The following is a 21,784-nucleotide window of genomic DNA, read 5'->3' as shown; positions in this document are numbered from 1 at the left end:
AGTTTTTCCTGGTTCAAGAAGGACACTTTAATAACGAGAAGTCTTAGTTTCTATGCTATAGGTAAAGCTGCTAATGGATCCTGAACACTGCTGCAGAGTGTTGAAATAACATGGGGGATCTGTATGATCTCATCAGGCCCTGACTTTTGAATTGTAGTGAGCTCCTTGTCTGCCTGGTTTGAGACCTCATTAGCTGGCCTGAACACATTCATAAAAATGGTTCAAGGCTCAATCTTGAATTTTAATTCCCTCAATCTTGTTTCCTGCTTGTTTCAGGTTAACATCTGGCCTTCAAATTCAGGTGTCTATTCTGATTTGGTTTTAGCAAGTTATCAATTTAATTTGTCTTGTGATTGTACTTAATAAAGACAGAGGTGATTGGCTTAATGATCACCACTTTAGCTTCTGACTTCTGCTTTTCACAATTGATTTCGTTTTTTTTTAAAAATGAATTTCTGTCATTAATTTGTTACCATTTTTAATTATTTTCATGAATAGCTTTCTTTCACTGGTGTCAGAAATTTCATTAGCATTGTGAAGGTATTGCTTCATTGTATTCACTTCTGTGTTTTGCAATCTGTGCACTGCACACAGAACAAATTTATGCAAACTGACAGCACACTGTGGGAGGTGCGCACTTTCACTTAAATGCATATTGCTATATCCTTTCCTGTACATTGTGTTGAATATATTTACTTGATTACATATCCCTCACCCATTTTTGATCACAGAAGGGTATACAAGAGCTTTTAAGCTCAGACTTGCAAAACTGGAAAAATTTGACTGTGACTTACAGCAAATTTTGATGCATAACAATGGAAAATCATTGCATAAACTAATGAAAAATACAGAATTTCATCCAATTTATTAACTGAAATCTGCAAAAAAACACTTCATAATCTTATTCATTAACTTTGAAGTGCAATGAAACAAAATTATCAATATCCTTAATGTAATTTACACTACCAAGTGATTGGAAAAAAAATTAATCCCATTTTTAAAAATTGTTAATTGCAGTCTTAACTTCATGATTTAACAGTAATGGAATGTCATTTTTGAATAGTGCTAAAGGAAAATCCTTCACCTTTGAGAGGGAGACGGAAGGAGTGTGGGGAGAGAATAAGTGGAGAGTAAAGAGGGGAAGGGGGAATTAAACCTGAAGGAAAAGAGGGTTGGTTTGAGGAGTAAGCACCATCAGTAACCAGAGAGCAGGCAGTGAATCAATGAAAGTCTGGGCCACATTTGAAAAAGGATGGGCCTTCGTTGTATCTGTACCTCCCCACTGTCCATCTTGCTCTTTCTTACTCTTTCTCCCCTCCCTCCCCTCTCATTGTGCATTGTCACTACTCTATCCAGACTTGTTCTACAGATTGAAAGGGGTCCAATGGGTCAACTGATGAAAGGTTATCATCACTCGTTGGCAAATCAGTAATAGTGGAGCCATATAGTTTTAATAAGTAACAATGATGAAAAGGAAATCACCCTTCATGCAATTTTTTTCTGACATTCCTTGTTATAACTATGAGTACTGATACAATTTGATATACTAACTGGAATATATTCAAGGGTGTAGGGAAATTAAGTTTGAGCTGGTGATTCTGCTGTGGAGCTGGCTGTGGTCAAGTGGACTGAAGGAACACCTTATTTGCTGAAATCTTTAATTCCATAGTGAGATTTTTTTCTAACCATACATAATTTATTATTATGCTTCAGGTTATTAAACTCTACAAAGATTCATCAGGTAGGATAAATGCAGGTGTTTACTTTTGAGACTTCTGTTGTAATTGCTACAGTGACTGCATGTTGGCTTTTCGTATTGTAGTCGTGTGGGAGCTGTGGAACTTCATATTCTAGCACCCTCTGCTGTTTTTATGATGGAATCCATGTGCAACAAAGTTACCATTTTGGCTTCCTGATTGCTGAAGTAGTCATATTTTCGCAGTCTGTTTTCATCCTCTTCTGGGGTCACCTCAAGTAATAAAATACTTTTAATAAATATTTATGTCAGAAGGGTACTTTTTTCAGAAAGTTGATCACTGAACTTTTTTAGTTATTTGCAGAAAAATAGTTCATTTTCACAATGATCAATATTTGGCCAAATTAGCAATCAATTTTCAAGCAAAATAATAGAAATTTGTTGTTTATAAAATGGTCTGTTTATTTTAACAAAATTATGAACTGTTGAATTTGCTTCTTTCCTTTCATGGAAATGTTCATTTATCCTGGGATAATGCTGCCTCACCAACAGTCAACCATGAGTAATTTGTGATGTGGTTATAGAAAAGGTACCTCACAGTGACTGCAAATGAGGCCAAACACATTCAGTCTAAAACCAGATTCTCATACTTTCAACCTAAATCCTAGTATAATAAGTCATAGCCGTACCTGGGAACTATAACTGACCCTGGGAACCTTCAGCCTGGAGGTTCCAGCAGCAGCAGCTACCATTTATAGTGCCCCCATAATGACACAAGCAAATCTAAAGTGTTCCTAGCTATGCCAGGGAATTTGGAGTCCATATTTTAATTTTGTATTCTGCTTCAAAGTGAAGTTTGTAATTTGATTAGTTAAAACTTATTCCCAGAATATGTTTTAACTAATCAAATGTGCCAGCGCGAGTACATCTGGACGCCAGCATTGCCAATTAGCAATGTCTCTCAAAACCTTATCATCTTGCGAGAGAAGAAATTAACAACTTTGTATATGGAGATTGGCAAAGTGTCTGAGGTCCTGGAATTTTATTTTTATTTTCTGGATAATCCAGAGTGTTCCTAGAATGGAGTTCTAAGGGGGCTCTTGATAGATTTTCCTCCATGCCCTCTTAGGGCATGGTATTACATTATCAGATTAGTAACCCAGAGGATTAGTCTAATGATCCAGAGAAGTAGGTCCAAATCCTGCCAGGGAGCTGTGGAATTTAAATTCATTTAATAATTCAGATTTTTTTAAAAACTGGTCATTAGTAATGACCATGAAACCATCAGATTTTCTCATTTTTGTTTGTAAAAAAAAACTGGCTCATTAGTGACCTTCATGGAAGAAAAATTACCACCTTTAACTGGTTTATCCTCAATGTGACCAGATCCTAGTCACTCAGTTGTATCATAACTGTTATGTTCGAATAGAAACAAAAACTTAAGATGCTGGAAGCACTCAGCAGGTCAAGCAGCATCAGCAGAAAGATTATGTTCTGATGCAGGATCCTTGACCTAACATGTTGATTCTCTCCATTGATGCTGTTGATTGCATCCAACATTTTGTTTTAGATTTCCAGCATCTTCATTTTATTCTTGCATCAATATTAAAACAGAAAATGGATAAAATTGGAGAGATGCCCAGCATGGATCTAGGCATTGATTTTGTACATGGCAAAATCACACTCAGCCCAGTCAATAGTGTCCTCATGAATAGGGAGGGCTGTCTCAGAGACTAATCAAGCAACAGTCTGATGTAGTCATTCTCCCAGGATCACATCTTGCAGATAATGTGTTGGTCTCCTCCATCACAACCCTGTTTGTCCTGTCCCATGACATCTAGTTAAACATGAGGAAGAAAACATCTTTGAGTTACCACCCACTCTCCTCTCTCTTGATGAATTAGTATCCTCCATGTTAAGCAGAAGTACAGGCAGTAGCAAGCGTACAAAATAAACTCGTAGCATGGTGACGGTACCACTAGCTGACGTAGGAGGGTCCTAAAGAATGTTGCTGCCAGACTGGGTCTGCAGCTGGTAGTTAGAAAACAAATATGAGGAATAAACCTACTTGATCTCATCTTGCCAATCTATCCAATGCAGATGTGTCAGCATTAATAAGTGTGTCATACAGTCTTTGTGGAGCTGGTCTCATTTTCATACTAAGGAGGTCTTCCCATTATGTTGTGTGGGACTGCATTTATGTTAAATGGGATAGACTCAGAACAGTCCTGACAGCTCAAAAGTGGACATCCATTAGGTAGTGTGGACTTTCCACAGCAGGAGACATGTATCTTCTGTAACCTCAAATTTTGAGAGTAACTTCACCAGAAGGACTGAAGCAATTTAAGAAGATGGCTTACCTCCACATTGTTAACATCAAGTAGGGATGTCTGTAAGTGATGCTCTTGCCTGTGATGACGACATCCTTGTGTATATATATAAAAAAATATATATTTAAAAAAAATCTCAGGGTGCACTGAATTCAGTTTTACCATTGCTAGCCCAGTTGGGATAAGCAAATCCAGCAGGGACCAACGACTGACCCAAGGATCTTACTATCTGTGGCTCATAGTTTAGTTACATCTTTGGGCTTTTTAAAAAAATATATTAAATGTAAGTTCAACTTGATTTTCAGTTTTTCATATGCATAATTTTTTATTTTGTACTGTTATGAGTAACACTTGAAGAATAATTAAGGAAGGATCTTTGTGCTTGGGTTATGTACTATGGTGACTTAATTTAATTACACATCTATCAAGTAAAAGCTAACTTCAGCTAGCTGTAAAAAAAAACTAAGTCGGGCTACAAAACAAAAGTCCTTCAAGCATTCTAACAAAATTGTTGAAATCTCTTAATAGCTGGTCAAGTATCAAATTTGATCAAAGTACAATTATCAGAATAGTTTATCAGCACCAAAAGTAAATGTCACATTTTTTCCATTATTCAACAATGGAGTTTGAAGTTGCCTGGTATAAAAAGGCAGTGGCAGGTGACTCTCTGAATTGGAATATCTGTTTTATTTCTGATACAATTTCATAACTGCTTAATGCTACATTAATTCAGTGTATTTGGTCTTGTTGTCTATTACTGTTACTTGGTGTGAATGTAAATGCTTGGTTAAATGCAATCTGTTTTCAAGGTATCTGGAGGTTTGCACATTGCCATGTGTTTACGCCACTGATAATCATTGAGAACATTATCATAACCATATAACTTGATTCATTTTTCATTTTCTCTTCTGTAAGATGCCTGTTATGTTCTTGTGCTTGTATCTGGGATATCTTGGTTTCTTTATTTAAAGTTGTGCTCCATTTGTTTTTGATAGTAATGCTGAAATATACAGGATAAATATTGAAATATTTTTTTGGTGTTGTACAGGTCAATTTATGTCAGGTGATATTAATTACATCTCTTGCCATATATTCTGACATTTACCTAGTGACATATAATTGTTCCTAACTATATCAAACTTGAATTATTTTCTCATCCTTGGAGTTCATTGCTCTGAATGTTGACTTTCATAATCATTTGACAGTAGAGCTTCAGGCTAAGCTAAATGAAAACAACTGAACATAACTGACAGTTGTTAAAAGAATATTACTAATATTTTTGTGAAAATAGTCTGTTTTTAATTTTGTATTTCAGATGCGATGAATATGTGAATCAGCTTGATGAAATGCAGCGTCAACTTGCTGCTGCTGAGGATGAGAAGAAGACCCTGAATTCTCTTCTCCGCATGGCCATTCAGCAGAAACTGGCACTGACACAGCGGCTGGAGGACTTGGAGTTCGATCATGAACAGTCCAAGCGTGGCCGAACCAAATCGTGGACCAAAACTAGAGCTAACAATCCCAGTGTAAGTCATGTGCGCTCTTGTGTTGTCAAACAAGAGGGAGTAGGTGTTGGTAACCAGATGTATTGCAGTGAAAAATACAAAATCTACTGTGATTAACTGTGGTGCATTGTTAGGGGTTCTTGTGTTGGATGATAAATAGATGTTAATGCTTTGGTGTGCAGCGCAGCTTTAATGCCCTATTTTCGTAGCATTGCGGTGAGTTCATCTGTTTTGGATTGTTAACCATTAATTCACATGAATTTGAAGTAACTGCAGTAGTGTAGCCTAACTTTCCTGTGATTATAGGGCTTTAATCTTGATACCTGTTCATTATGTTGGTAGCATGGTATCTCTGAGGAATCGGTTCATCCTGTCAGCTTGCACCATAGTCTGAAGTCTGTACAGCACAAATGAGCTTTTTCTCCCCCTCCACCCAGCTTTAATTTGCACTTCACCTTCTTGACAAAAGGTTCCATTTAATAATGTTGCTCATGTTTACAGTATTTGATATATGCAAATTTATCCCTTTCTGAAATAAGTCCTCCAAAATGATGTGCAGTTTTATAAATGTTTTGAGAGAACATTTGTAATTACTTAGGATCTTGGAGTTTTCTATTTACTAATGCTATTCTTGAAACTATTTGAGTACATTAGTGAGTAAAGTGATATTGCAAGCAAGAGGTTTAGTTAATATATTTCTCTGTATATAACAATATTCAGAAAAATCATGGATTGCTTCATTGTTCATACCACTAGTATTTGCACCCATTAACTCCAAATGTAGTTCCTCAATTTATTATCAAAATAAGCACAGACAGTGTGGAACTCCCAATTATGTGTAATAATATAGGACAATAAGATGGTCCTAAGTGCTGGAAATTCAAAAATAGAAGGGCAAATGTTCACTTTTGTTTTAAAATAATGTGCTTTAGATTCAGATGCACATTCAGCAAAATACACAGCCTTTTTAGTGCTGTTATTTCAGATAAGCACAAATTAGAATATACATAAGGGACTGAGGATATACCAAGTTTAATTTAAAAAAAAGTACACTAGTCACCATATAAAGAGCATGTTTTAACATGAATCCCTGGTTTACCTGTCACTTAAGTCAGAGCTTGTATCTAATCAAAGAAAATGTTCTTAATCCTGCTTTCTCCTTGCTGATTAATGGCAGCTTTGTTTTACCATGCCACTGCATTGCCCAAAAATAGTAAAGAGTTAGATTTAGTAACAAAAGAAATGCAATGCTCTTTAGTCCCAAAAAAATCATGATAATCTAAAAAATCATGTCTTAAAATTATATCTTATGGTTAAAATTTTCACCTCATTATTTTTCTTTGGGATGAACAAGAATTCTCCATTTCCCATTTTTAAAAAGCATACCTACCATAAAATGACTACAATTTTTGATTTTTCAATTCCATTTCTGTATCTTTCTATTAAATATATAGGCTTGTTTTTTTGCCTGAATTTGCTATTTATTATCCAATATCTGTATGTGATAACTTTCTCAACCCTATTCTGTTGTATTTAAATATATTCGCTATTGTTTGGGATGCAGTAAATAATGCATTGCAGTTCTCGCAATCTGAGCTCCATGTTAAAGGGCATATAAATTAAATATATTTTGCCATGTGTAGCAGTGATATTACAAACACAGTTTAAAAACGATAATCACGTATAAATGTTGAGTTCAAATTCTTCTTCATTCCTGGTGCTGTTGGCTCTGGAGTATGACTTCATGGTCAAAGTAACAATGCTAATTTTGTCCTTTTAGCTTCTCTCAGTGGGTTGATATTGTGGTATTTGTCTATCAAAGAACTTGGGGGAAAAATAACTTGAAGTCTGATTTTGTGATGGTATAATTTAATGATGCAACATATTTCAGGACTAATGAGTTAGATTTTTAAAAAACGTTTCTTGTATTTTCCATTGTTGAAATTTTGTATACAAGGGATTTCTGTTAAATTCAATCTGGCTTGTTTTTTTATGCTGCACAATCCTTTGAAGGCCTTTGACCTTAATTGTATTAAGCTATTAATAAATGCCAGTGGTTTGACTAAACCTAGCATTTAGAAATGTAACAAACATTTTTGCTCTATTTAAAGCAGATCCATATTTACTTCTGGTATTTCAGGAAACTCTTTAATGATGCAGTGGCTTCCCTATAGTAATGGCAAAAATAAACAATCACCAAATTTGATACTTGCAAAAGAGATTTTTTTGAAGTTACTTGGGAAAATGTTTAATGTATTTTAAAAGTATAAACTAATTTTGTGATATGGCAATGTGTCTAAGTTTGCTGAAAATTTTGAAATATGCATCTATTGTTAGTTAACAGCTGTTAAGATACAGCAAGTGAAATCAGTATATTGCCTACCTCTGCTAGCAGGCTGTCCTTTGGCTTCTGGCTGTATTTGCTACTCCTAGCAGCCTGCAAATAATGATCTGCATGTTTCTAATCTAAATACTCTGTAAACCAATTCCTGTGACGAAGTGTTATCTCTCAGCATGACCAATATAAGGTCACTCAATACTTGTGAGGTTAGCTTCCGATAAATGGCTCGTATTGTATTAATAACTGTATGCTTTATGCTAAGAAATAATCCAAAATGGCCATTTTTCTGATCACTAACAGTTTGCTCTTTGCATTAATAGACTAATATGACTAGCAAACCTTGTGCTATGCATTCTTCGTGAATTGCTCCTTGTGCAAGTGTTTATTTTTAAGGGTTTTGGCTAATTTTTTTTGTATTTTCCCTTTTTCAGCGATAAAAATAGTCCCTGGAGAAGGACTTTCTGACCAAGAGTGCAGTGTATTTAAAAATTGTTTCTGTAGTCTGTTGCACAAAATGCTATTGAAACACAATAATAATGGCAGTTAATTTGCTGCATTTTTGTATTAAAATTGCAAATATGAACAAAAGCATTATTAAAATTGCTGCTGGAGGAAGAGAAACTCACAAGTGTTGAAGAAAGCTTCAATGATTTGATTAACCTAAGGCTTTATAGAATATTACACAATTTTGAGACGGTGTTATGGTATTATGTTTTGTTGCAATTATTCAGTGTTTTTAATCAGATGTTATACCTGTGCACTTTTGATATATATTTCTTTTTATTCTTAGAATGGCAGAAAATGCTGTGATTTGTGGATAAAACTCCTGCCGGTAGTGTCATTTTTTTGATGTGATAGATTTCTGCATCAGCATGTTGCAGAAAAGTTGATATTATTTTTAACCTGTGATCAAATTAAATTTTACACTACCGGGATTTGTGCTTCAGCATTTTCTCCATTAAAGTTTGTTTTGTTTTTACTGATGTTAACTGCCATGTTCTAAAATCCAGGGGTTTTCTGGGGTTTTCATGGATATTATTCTTAGGAATAGTTCAATGTAACAAGGAAAAAACTTGACTTGCTCTGGTAATGGTAATGGGAAACTTATAAAGTAATATTACCAGCTAATGCCAGATTTTTGGGTTTATTAAAACAAAATCAAGTATCATTGATATAACGGAATTTTCTACAAATGCGCCAAATAAATTCCAAATTGGAATTGTTTCATTATTTCTCATTTTGTTTATTGTGCCAAACTTGGTACGTCTAGAGGTAATATCTAAGGTTATTTGTTGTGGGGTGTTCTGTTTCCATGCCTTGTTTTTGTTAATTCTGCCAGTAGTGCCTTTGATAATTTCACGAGTGCTTGTTCCTACAATAATGTTTTTGCAAAGTATTCAAATTTCAAAAAGAAAGCATAAAGCAATAAGTGCAACTGAGAACCCCTCCCTTTTGCACAGAATTTCCACTGTAGTCTTAATTTTATAAATTGTATGAAATTCTTTTTTGTCAGTGATACTTATGAAATGCAAATTCAGGGGATACTTATTTTGGGAACCAAATCTAATGACTTTGGACTCCTAACGAACAATTTGAATTGTATTAACATATTTGTGATTGCAGTACAGAAGACTGTATCATGTATCTTAGCTTTGTTTGGTGATGGTCGCAAGTAACTGGTATTGTTGGCAGAAAACATTAAGACATAACTTTCTTTACCAGCCGTGTAATCATTGTGTAAGTTCAGCAAACAGAAAATAGATGCTGCATCAACAAACCAAGCCACTTGATTAAAATGGTGATGTTTGTTGAGGCCAGGTTTTGACAAATCAGGTCAAATTTAAAAGTAAGATTAAATTAAGTGCAATTTAAATGATGAATTTTAGCATTATTATGGAAGATATTTTCTGTTCGCTGGAAGAATGGTTTTTACCTGTTTTACAGTATTGGTATGCTCAGTTACATTAAAATATGTACTTCAAGTGGGTATTTATTTGAAGCAGTGTCACAGTACTGTATTCTTTTTAATGTGCATTATCATTTAGTGGCAGGTTGGCCTAAACATAATGTTATATGCATGTGTGCCAGCCTAGAGACCTTTACACAGTTTTTTTTATATAATTGAACTGAAGATTTAAAAATAAGTGTGAAACTGAATGCGTCATAAACTTTGAAATATTTGACATTGGACTAGCAAACGTAAAACCTGGAAAAGGTTTATTGTACAAGGTTAGTATCTGTGTAAAGGTAATCCTATTGGCTATGTCAATAAATGTGATTACAAAAAGATGGAGTCTGGTGACTTTTATTTTGAATTCAATGAAGATTATGAAATAGTTAACCAGTTTTTCAGAGCCATAGGAGTTCAAAGCCTCATTGATCCTAGGAGACTTGTTAAACACCCATTGTGACTTGTCACAAAAATGATTCTGGTTGTCACACTTGTCTGCTAAACTGTTAATGATCGGTGTATAACTTTGTTTTAAAAATGTTTCCACCTTGGGAATATTTAAAAGTATCATTCCTCAGACCAATATGTAAAGGATGAAGGTTTGCTGTCAGCTTAAATGAGCAACAACCAATTTAAATAACCAGTCACTGGAACTGAAGTGGAGTGAGGAGGGCAACATGAGACTGAAGTAAAAGAGGAAAGATGGTTAAAAACACAATTGAAAAGGAAGGATGGTGCTAGTAGTGTGGAAAATGGAAGGAAGTTGGAGAGAGGTAGGATGAGAGGCAAGAGTCCAGCCAAAGGATGGGGGTTGAGAGGAAGGATGTCTTAGTGGCATCTGTTCTGCATTTCATAGTCAATATGACCAATGATCTGGGCCATCTAGAATGTGTTTTAAAATCTTGAACCAGATTTTATATCAGAAGTATACCCTGAACCCTGCTTGGGCAATTAAAAAAAATGATTTTCTGGTAATTAAGATGAGTTATAGTTAGAAGGTTAAATGAAGTGACTTTAAATATATTGAGTTGAGGCTGCAACAGTCATCTTCAGGAAGCAAATTGGGTCAGGAAGTGTGTAATACTCAACATTAGACCAAGATGGATTGAAGGCAAATAAAGGTGAGTAGAACTGTCTGACCTCATGGAAAATGAGCATTAAACCTGAACTGGTTGTGCCTGTTTCAGTGTTAAAACTGTCTGGTGGGCCTGCAACAGATGACGTAACAAATACAAAGAAGTAACGTCTTGACCTTTTGCCAGTCTACTGTTCACAGACATGTAGTCATGATACCATTGGTAAAATTTATAATGGGGACAACTGTTCATTAATATGATTCAGCTGTCAATTTAATAATAATCCATAAGTTACTGTGGGCAAAACTATAAACTCATTTCTATCTGACATCTATCTATCATTTCTCACTTTTCCATCACTATCAGATGGGAGATCAAGAATCATTTAATGTAGAAATATTTGGGGTACCAAAACAACGAATCCTTTAGCAAATCTACTTATTACACAAAGGCCTCCTCCCAGTCATTGCCAAAAACAGTGGAAGAAATAATTAATGTCATCAAATAATTCATCCTCACCAATAACTTTACACTCCATTTTGCTTTAGTGAGGGTCACTTAGCAGTCTTGATCTAGAATGAGTGGAGAAGCAGTAGAATCAGAACAATACACAAAAAGTGCTGGAGGAACTCAGCAGGTCATGGAGGGAAGTAAACAGTCGACATTTCGGGCAGAGACCCTTCATCAGGACTGGAAAGGAAGAGGGCGGAAGCCGGAATAAGAAGGTGGGGGAATGGAGGAGCACACACAGGCAGGTGATAGGTGAGTCCAGGTGGGTGGGGGAGGAGGGAAGATGTAATAAGCTGAGAGGTGATAGGTGGAAGAGGCAAAGGGCTGAAGAAGGAGGAATCTGGTAGGAGAAGGCAGTGGATCATGAAATAAAGGATGGAGGAGGAGAGGAGATGAGCAGGTCATCAATGTGGGGGAAGGGAGCCATAAGAATAAGAGAAGACAAATGAGTGGTGTTGGGGGGGGAGGGGGGAAGATGATGTGGGTTACTGTAAGTTAGAGAAATCGATGCTGAGGCCATCAGTTTGGAGACTCCCAAGTTGGAATAGGAGGTGTGGTTCCTCCAACCTGTGTCTGGCCTCAATGTGGCAGTAGAGGAGCCCATGGATAGACATGTCAGTATGGGAGAGGGATATGGAATTGAAGTGGGTGGCCACCGGGAGGATCAGGTTTATTATCACTGACATGTATTGTGAAATTTGTTGTTTTGCAGCAGTACAGTGCAAGACATAAAAATTACTTTAAGTTATAAAAATAAATAGTGCAAAAGAGGAATATCAAGACTGATTTATGCTACATAGGGCATCAATGAGACTTTGCAGGTTTATAGGAAAACTTTTAACTGGGGTTATTCCTGACTATCAAAAGAAGTTGTCATTGTCATCAAAAAGCTCTGTATTACAAAGCTATTTATCTGGGCTAAAACTGTTCTTTGGGGCAGAATTCTTGTCCTAGATCTTGCTGTATCGATTACCTTCTGTAAGTAAGTCGGGAACATGGGACTTCAGTACATACAGCCATCAATAAAAGAGAATTTCAAGCCATCAGCATGTCCATGACATTTAGGCAAGGGATGACAAGTGGTGAGAAACATTGTGTTACAATATTAACAAATAGTGATCATCCTTGATGTGAAGGGGCCCAATTATCTTCCTCTGACCTTAAGTGGCACCACCAAGGAGGAATCCCATTATTAACATCTTGGATACTTATGATTAACTGGAAGCCACATCAACATTATGACTACTTGAAGTATGTTGAGGCTCAATTCTTGACTAAGTTCCTCATCACTGCCACCTAACAGCACCCCCCCCCCCCACCACCACTACCCAATGTCTATCCTTAATATCTACATGATTTGTGAAAAATTGGATAGAATACTTCCAGGTCAATGTAATCACCACATCTCTTCCAGAATCTTAACACCTTTCAGGGTATCTTGATTTTTGGCTTTGCTATTGACTTCAGTGTACAGTGTTCAGTGTATATACTAGTGTAGAAGGTTGCTGTAGGTTACAACAGGACATTGCTAGGATGCAGAGAAGTGGCAGATGGAGTTCAACCCAGAAAAGTGTGAAGTGATACCTTGGAAGATTGAATTTGAATGCACAATACAAGGTTAATGGCAGGACTCTTAGCAGTGTGGAGGAACAGGGGGATCTTGAGGTCCACAGCCATGGATCCCTCAAGGTTGCTGTGCACATTGATAGGGTTGTTAAGAAGGCGTATGGTATGTTGGCCTTCATTAGTTGAAGTATTGGGTTCAAGAGCTGCGAGGTAATGTTGCAGCTCTATAAAACTCTGGTTGGACCACACTTACAGTATTGTGTTCAGTTCTGTTTGCCTCATTATAGGAAAGATGTGGAAGCTTTAGAGAGGGTGCAGAGATTTACCAGGATGCTGCCTGGATTGGAGAGCATGTCTTATGTGGGTAGGTTGAGCGAGTGAGGACTTTTCTCTTTGGAGTGAAGGGGGATGAGAAGTTGCTTGATAGAGGTGTACAAAATGATAAAAGGCATAGATTGAGTGGACAGTCAGAGACCTTTCTCCAGGGCGAAAATGGCGAACATGAGGGGGCATGATTTTAAGGTGATTGAAGGAAGGTATGGGGAGGATGTTAGAGTTAAGTTTTTTTTACACAGAGTGGTGGGTGTGTGGAACGCACTGCTGGCAGAGGTGGTGGAGGCAGATACATTAGGGACATTTAAGAGACTCTTATATAGACACATGAATGATAGAAAAATGGAGGGCTATGTGGGAGAGAAGGGTTAGATAGATATTAGAGCAGGATAAAATGTCGGCACAACATCGTGGGCCGACGGCCCTGTACTGTGCTGTTATCATATATACTTGATGCAGCAATTTAACAAGTTCACCAAATCTCTATCAATTAAATGAAGAATAGCAGCTTCTTGACAACCATTACCTTTTTTCAAACTGGTCATCATGTTGATCTGGAATTTCCTGCAGAACATCACCCAAGTCCCACGACTGTATCCTTTTGAAATGGATGGACAATAAATATAGCTTGGTCCGTGTCACCCACATCTTGGAAAAAGAACTAAAGTTTAAAAAAAAATTTAATGATTCAAGTCAAAGCAAACAACTGTTGAGGAAAATTTCAAAAATACATACTGCAACTCTTGGAAGACCACAGCCCCTACACCTTAATGGGTAAGGGCAGCAGGCAGTTATTAAGACTACCACCTGCAAGTTCCCCTTCAAAATGCGTGCCATCCTAACTAATAAAAGAATTGATCACTCCATTATTGCTGGATCAAAATCTTGGAATTCCCTACTTAACAGCATTGTGGACTGGTTTTATGACACGGGCTACAACGATTTAAGAACTTGGTTAAACACTGCCTTTACAAGGGTAATAAACACTTGACTTTCCAGCAAAGCTCACTTCCTGTGTATGAATTAAAATTGAATTTGTAAGAGCAAAACTTTGTTACATAATATGACTGTCAATAATGATTCTCAAAAAAAAAAATTGGATCTTGACTTCCTCTCACTGGCTATTTCCCTCCCCATTTCGAACTGGCCTTTCCTCTCAACCTTGAATGTGCTGCATCCTCCCAAAGCCATGGCCACATTTCCCAGAAGTCCTGGTTGGAATCTCTCCAATTAGGTTTTTGCCCCTGCCACAGTGCTGCAGGAGCTGTCCATTGAAGTGTGTTACATTATATTACAAATGTAATCTATCCCTTCACGTCTGGTCTTCAGTCTTTGACATAGTTTACCCCATCATTTTCCATAAATGTTGCCGGATAGGTGGCTGGTTCTATTCCATTCTTCAGGAGCTAAAGAATAATCTGCACAAGCTTCTCTCTCCACTCCTATGTCCATGACTTATGGTGTGTAGTTTGTTGAATTTCCATTACACAATTCCATTCCTTGGTTTCTTCAATCCTTCCCTTTCCTCAGGAATTATCTAAAACTGTCCCTGATTATTCATTTGATTGTTGACCCAGGATGAACATTTGACCAGATTTGTAAGTCAATACCATGATGCCAACTTCCATCATTGCTCAACTCCAGTTTTCCCTCAGCTCCTCTATACCTTTATTATCCTACAACCAGCTATTTGAAGGAACTAATGGCTGGAATATTATGTTTTGTAAAACATGAGGTAATCCAAAGCCCTGTTGCTCATTTCCTAAGTTGCCCCTCTGTTTGCTGATCTGCATTGACTCACAGTTAAGAAATGCTTTGTGTTTTTTCATTCTGCTTTTCAGATCCCTCCATTTTCTGTATAAGTTTCAAAAATCATTACAGATATGAATGCACTAATGTGTTTTATCCATCGTGTGGCCATACAGCTCCATGCTTTTGTAATCTTCAATCCTCTAACTTTCAGCTACCAGCTCCTCTAATTCTGGCCTCTTTATCATCTCATACTCCTCCATTGGTAACTATACTTGAAGCCAATAATTCCCAAAACCTACAGCTTCACCATCTCTCTTTTTTAAGTCTCTTTTAAAACTTAACACTTTGATTAATGGATTGATTAACTATTTAATACTTCCTTCTACATTAAATGTTGTTTGATGACACTTCTGTGAAATACTTTGTAATTTAAATCATTATTTAGAGCAATGAATTGTATAAATATAGAATCAGCTTGCACTGTTTAAGAAAAAAAATGAAGTGCTGTGTCTTGAATTACTTTTTAAACTCTGTCATTAGCCATTGATGAGAATAGAAAGCAATTCCAGATAGAACCTTATAAGTTTTCTGTTGATAACATTTTATAACAGTGGCTCCATGTAGTATAGTATTTACAGCTAATATGTAAAAATATTTTTTCTATCTTTCAATAACTTAATTGCATTATTTGAAGAAAACCACTGTCCTGAATTCTTCATCCTTTGAGATATCTAAAAACAAAGTTTAAAAAGAAAAAAATCAACTTTTTATCTTACAGTAACCTGTACTGTTATGTACAATGTATGAAATGTATTGTGAAACTTGGCTGTGTGGATTCAGAGTTGGCTTGCTCATAGATGGAGCATATTCTGACTAGGGATTGGTGACCAGTGGTGTTCCGCAGGGATCTGTTCCGGGACCTCTGCTCTTTGTGATTTTTATAAATGACTTGGATGAGGATGTGGAAGGGTGGGTTAATAAGTTTGCAGATGACAGGAAGGTTAGTGGTGTTGTAGATAAGATATCTTTATTAGTCACACGTAGATCGAAACACATAGTGAAATGCATCTTTGCGTAGAGAGTTCTGGGGGCAGCCCGCAAGTGTCGCCACGCGTCCGGTGCCAACATAGCATGCCCACAACTTCCTAACCCGTACATCTTTTTGGAATGTGGGAGGAAACCGGAGCACTCAGAGGAAACCCGTACAGTCACGGGGAGAACATACAAACTCCTTACAGATAGTGGCTGGAATTGAACCTGGGTCACAGGCGCTGTAATAGCATTACGATAACCGCTACACAGTGTAGAAGGTTGCTGTAGGTTACAACAGGATATTGATAGGATGCAGAGCTGAGCTGAGAAGTGGCAGATGGAGTTCAACCAGGAAAAGTGTGAAGTGATACACTTTGGAAGATTGAATTTGAAGGCAGAGTACAAGGTTAATGGCAGGATTCTTAGCAGTGTGGAGGAACAGAGGGATCTTGGGGTCCACAACCATAGATCCCTTAAGGTTGCCACGCAGGTTGATAGGTCTGTTAAGAAGGTGTATGGCGTGTTGGCCTTCATTAGTCAGGGTATTGAGTTCAAGAGCCAGGAGGTAATATTGCAGCTCTATAAAGCTCTAATTAGACCACACTTAGAGTATTGTGTTCATTTCTGGTTGCCTCATTATAGGAAGGATGTGGAAGCTTTAGAGAGGGTGCAGAGTAGATTTGCCAGGATGCTGTCTGGATTAGAGAGCATGTCTTATGAGGATAAGCTGAGTGAGCTGGGGCTGTTCTCTTTGGAGTGAAGGAGGATGAGAGGTGACTTGACAGAGGTACACAAGATGATAAGAGGCATGGATTGAGTGAACAGCCAGAGACTTTTTCCCAGGGCGACAACGGCTAACACGAGGGGGCATAATTTTAAGGTGATTGGAGGAAGGTATAAGGGGGATGTCAGAGGTAAATTTTTTTACACAGAGAGTGGTGGGTGCGTGGAATACACTGCCGGTAGAGGTGGTGGAGGCAGATACATTAGGGACATTTAAGAAACTTAGATAGACACATGAATGATAGAAAAATGGAGGGCTATGTGGGAGAGAAGGGTTAGGTAGATATTAGAGCAGGATAAAATGTCGGCACAACATCGTGGGCCGACAGGCCTGTACTGTGCTGTAATGTTCTATGTTCTAAATTCACAATGTTGACCTTGATCTTCTGGAGCATTTTGGTGTAGACTGTGATGAAATCGATACAGAATTGAAATCATGAAGTAAATCTTAGTCTGTCAGGGATGCAAAACATTCTTTCAAATAAGAAAAAATTCTGTAGTACTTCCATCTTCTATGATTTCACTTTTTTGTTTAGTATGCTTTACAAGTCAGTTATAGAAGATGCAAAATTAAATTATTGCTCATTAAAATAACTGCCTTAAAATATGTTGGAAGCTAGAATTTTGAGCCATGTTGTGTTGACATGTTTCATTATTACTGGAAGTGTCATTCTATAACAAATTGAATGTGATATGATTTGGAGCAAATGAGGACAGTTAATTGGCATTCATAAGTATTACCAGCAGATGGCAATGAAGCAATGTGGACCCATATACTGAACAAAATCTGTAGATGCTTGAAATCAGGAAAAAAAAACAAAAAGAAATGCTGAAAATATTCAGCAGGCCAGACAGCATCAGTAGAGAGAGAAAAACAGAATTAACATTTAACAAATGATTTAAATGACCAAGTACTTTGCCTTTCTTCAGAACTGGGAAATTTAAACTGTTTAAACATGCCTGTTGTCTAGTCACCAGCCTAACCTAAGATGTTAACTTTTTTTCTCTCCACAGATGATGTCTAACTTTCTGAATATATCTAGCATTTTCTGTTTTTAAATCAACATTTTATCTGTGACTAAACAAACTGTTGAAGTGTTCTAGGTATATCTGGCCACGTTACTGTATATTTGGAAATTACAAAACATTCATGCTAATATTCTGTTCTGTACTGAAGTAGAGGAAGCTAGTAATCTCATGACGAAGAAAGGAATAGAAGGATAAGCTGAAAGGATTGCTGTTAATGCACATCACAAAACAGTATTTCAGTCAACTTGTTCACATTAGTGTTTTGTAGTTTGCACAGACTGCCTTGCATCTTACTTTATCAGATTCTGTCAGAACAGTGGACCTGAAGGAGAAAGATTGTGGATAAAGTGGGCTTGTGTAGAACATGAACATAGTTATTTGGGTTGAAAGGTAAGTTTCTGTCCTCCAAGTTCTACAGATGATAAACAGCAGGATTGAGAGTGATTGCATGCTATGCCACAGCAAAGAAGATAATTTATTTCCAATTTTAAATCTTAAATTTTGAACTTTAGTAATTAATTTATTGATGTTTAAGGCATTACAACTGTTGTATCTCTCTCCTTGGAAATTGCCTTAAAACTTGATCAGATTGCAGTCTTGATATCATATTCAATTCCAAATTGCGCTTTGTGTCACATTTATATAGTATCATTAAGTGTCTATTTCCACCTCCATAATATTGCTTGATACCACTTCTACTTTAGCTTCTATTTCCACCTCTATAGATTACTTGACTGCTCTGCTGCTGAAACCCTCAACCATGTCTTTGTCAGGGCTTGTCATAACTATTCCAGACAACCTCTGGGCAATTTCTCTCATTCTACTTTTTGTAAACGTGAGGTCATCCAAATCTCTGCAGGCTGTGTCCTAACTCATGTAGTGTTCAATTAACCCATCTCTCCTGTGCTTGCTGATCCAGACTGGTTTCTAGTTGATCAGTGAGTGCAGTTCATTCCAATTGAATTTTCAACAGCTCAGCATGGAAATTGTGTGAAGCAGGAGAGAATGCTGCATTGCTATTTAAAAAAGGGTTTGAATTATTAAGAAGTACCAGTGTTGGCAAATTCAGCTTAAGAGATTGAAAAGTGGGTCAAAAAAAATCTAAGTATGATTTCATAGGAAGTTAACTAGAGAGTAATGTAAGAATTCTTTGCTACTATCTTAAAGGGGATTGTGTTCAATTGCAATCCCAAGTAAAAAGCATAATTAAAATTGGAATTTAAAAACCAGGTTATTAACTAGATTCAAGAATAATTAGTGGTTTTAAAAACTGAATTGAACAACTTAATAAACTTAGTAATTAAATAATCTAAATTATGACAGACAAGGGAGCTAGTGGAGACCACTGTGATCAATAAACTGACCAAAGCACTGTGCACAAGAACAGAGACAGTAGGGAGGACAAATAAACTGACCAAAGTACAGTTATATTGTGGAGGTGACATAATTTGAAGGAAATGTAGTTCTAGTGGATGCTAAAATTAGGGGAATGGATACTCTTCCCTACAGCCACGAGTGCGAGTGCCAAAGGCTGTGTTGCCTGCTCAATGCTAAGGTTATGAACAAGAGGAATTGGAAGGGGAGGGGAAAGGCCAGTTGTTCTGGTCCATGTAGACATGAATGTCTAAGAAAGAGATTCTGTTAAAGTAATTTGAGTAGCTGGAGTTTAAATTAAAAAGCAGAGCCACAAAAGCATTTCCTTACTTCTCAGTTTCATCTTCTAAGGGATCACCTGTAGCTACTTTCTTTTTGTATGCCTTTCAAAGATCTTGTTGTCTGTTTTATTTCTTGCTAGTTTCTCATAAGCTACTTTCTCCTTATTTATTTTTTAGTCATCCTTTGCAGGTTTATAAAATTTTACAATCTTCAGGCCTTCTGCTAATCTTTTTATACACCTCTTATTTAATTTGAAACCATCCTTAACTTCCTTAGCAGTGGATGGATCGTCATTCTCATAGCCTTTAGTTCTCAACAGAATGTATCCTCCATGAGAATTGTGCCAAACTTCCTTGCTTCCATGGTCCTAGGTCCCCTTGAGCATCAGCATTTCCTAATATCTGACTTTTTATAAATACTTAGCATTTGTTTTTATTTTGTGTGGGGCGAGAAAGAGAAATAAAGTAACATATAAAAGCTGAGAAGCGTAGGTCAGGAGCATGTGAAATGCCCAGCAAATCAGGGAATGTTAGTGGAAAGAGAAAAATGAATACATATTACTATTACAGATCGATAAGCTATGGCAGAACCTGCCTGTGCTAATACAAACAGAGAAAACGAGTTACTGAAATCATTAAATTTAAAATAGAGTCCAGAAAGCTGCAACATGCCCAGATGGAAGATGAGATGCTGGAGCTTGCATTGGATCTCTTTAGCACAGTGCGGGAGCCCACAGACAGATGCATCAGAGTGGGAGCAGGATGGAGAATTAAAGTGACAAGTAATTGGAAGCTCAGGGTCACCCCTCTGAATGAACACAGGTGGTCTACAAAGTGATCACCCAATAGGCATTTGGTTTCTCCAGTGCAGAAGAGACCACATTGTAAGCACTAAATGCAGTACACTAGATTGGAAGAAGTACAAGCTTACAGGATGTGTCAGGAAAGTGGAGCTTTAATCTGATATGTTGGTTGTGGGATCAATAAAGTCTGTTTATTGCATGCTTCTTTAGGTTGCATAGAAAAGTAATGATTCATCAATTGAAAGAGTGGTCAATTGGAATCAAAAAGAGCTTTCTTTGCCTGTGTTTAAGGCTTCATGGGGCCTGAAGTTAATGTTGAGGACCCCAGGCCATTCTTTCCTGACTGCATTCCTCTACTTCATGATTTTTGATGGATCTATCCTGCTAATGAGGCAGTACACATCCAGGGAAGGTGATGGAGAAGTATGGAGCATTGGTTGAAAGGTACAATGCTGTAGGTATGATTATGTCAGGCTTTTGCTTGACTAATCTGTGGTCAACTCTTCTATTGGAGACAAGTCCCCACATATTCACGATGGGAGTCTGTAGTGTTGACAGGACTGTTGATTGAAATGTGATAATTTGTTTAGCAAAAAAGCAATGCAAGTTGTGTTTGTTCCATATTATACAGTATAGTTCAAGCTCACAGTAAACTAACGTATTTTCTCACAAGCTCATTATGAAATCATGTGAAATGCGAATTAAGAGAATGATAAGAATAAATCAACAATTGAAAAAACCCTCACAACTTCAGTCTGCAAGCTCTATTCTCAAATGAAATGTTAAAGAGCTACATAACCAATAAAAAACACTTAAACTTAGCAGCAATAGGGGGAGGAACAAAGACCATTTTTTGTGTGATCAGAAACCTTTTAGAGAAATTGGCTATTTCCAAAATATCAACTACACATGACATAATGACCAGAATTCACTCAAATTGCATCCCATTACTCTGTGATGGGGAGGAGTTTTCTATTTCCCAAAAGCAGACTATACAATCACTGACTTTTTAATCTTGTAATGCTTAGAATGCACAAAGGGCAATTCAACATCTCTAGCAGTTTTATGGACATAAGCTAATTCACGAATAAAGTGCTGTTTACAATGGAGACTTTATATCTTGAACCATTGAGTCATATGATGAGCATATGAAGATCATGAAACAAGTGACACCACAACTTCAGCAAATAAAATCTAAATTTTGAACTCAATGTGTTCTTGGGGGAACATAAAACATACACAAAACAGTGAAGGGGCTAAAAAAGGTTTATTGACCATGAGTTTTAATAAGATAACTTTGAGGTAAATATAAAACAAAGGACAATCAGGACTGAACATTAAGGACATCACTGTAGAATTAAACTGATTCGCTGGAGATTCCACAAAACACAATTTCATGCTGTTAGATTATTACCTCTATTC

At 36.9% G+C, this 21,784-nt stretch overlaps 1 protein-coding gene across 1 annotated transcript in view; it reads left to right on the top strand.

The window, feature by feature from the left end:
• LOC127571397 (protein bicaudal D homolog 2-like) overlaps positions 1–10,136 on the top strand; it is a 49,534-nt gene extending 39,398 nt beyond the window's left edge. The window contains exons 7-8 of the mRNA XM_052017721.1: positions 5,342–5,552; positions 8,304–10,136. Of these exons, the coding sequence (XP_051873681.1) occupies positions 5,342–5,552; positions 8,304–8,309 (217 nt within the window). The 3' untranslated portion in view covers positions 8,310–10,136. The remainder of the gene's footprint in view (positions 1–5,341; positions 5,553–8,303) is intronic.
• The last annotated feature ends 11,648 nt before the right edge of the window (positions 10,137–21,784 follow it).

The sequence above is a fragment of the Pristis pectinata genome, chromosome 6 (genome assembly GCF_009764475.1).
Source record: "Pristis pectinata isolate sPriPec2 chromosome 6, sPriPec2.1.pri, whole genome shotgun sequence".
Classification (NCBI taxonomy): Eukaryota; Metazoa; Chordata; class Chondrichthyes; order Rhinopristiformes; family Pristidae; genus Pristis; species Pristis pectinata.
This window is presented reverse-complemented; position numbering and strand designations above follow the sequence as displayed.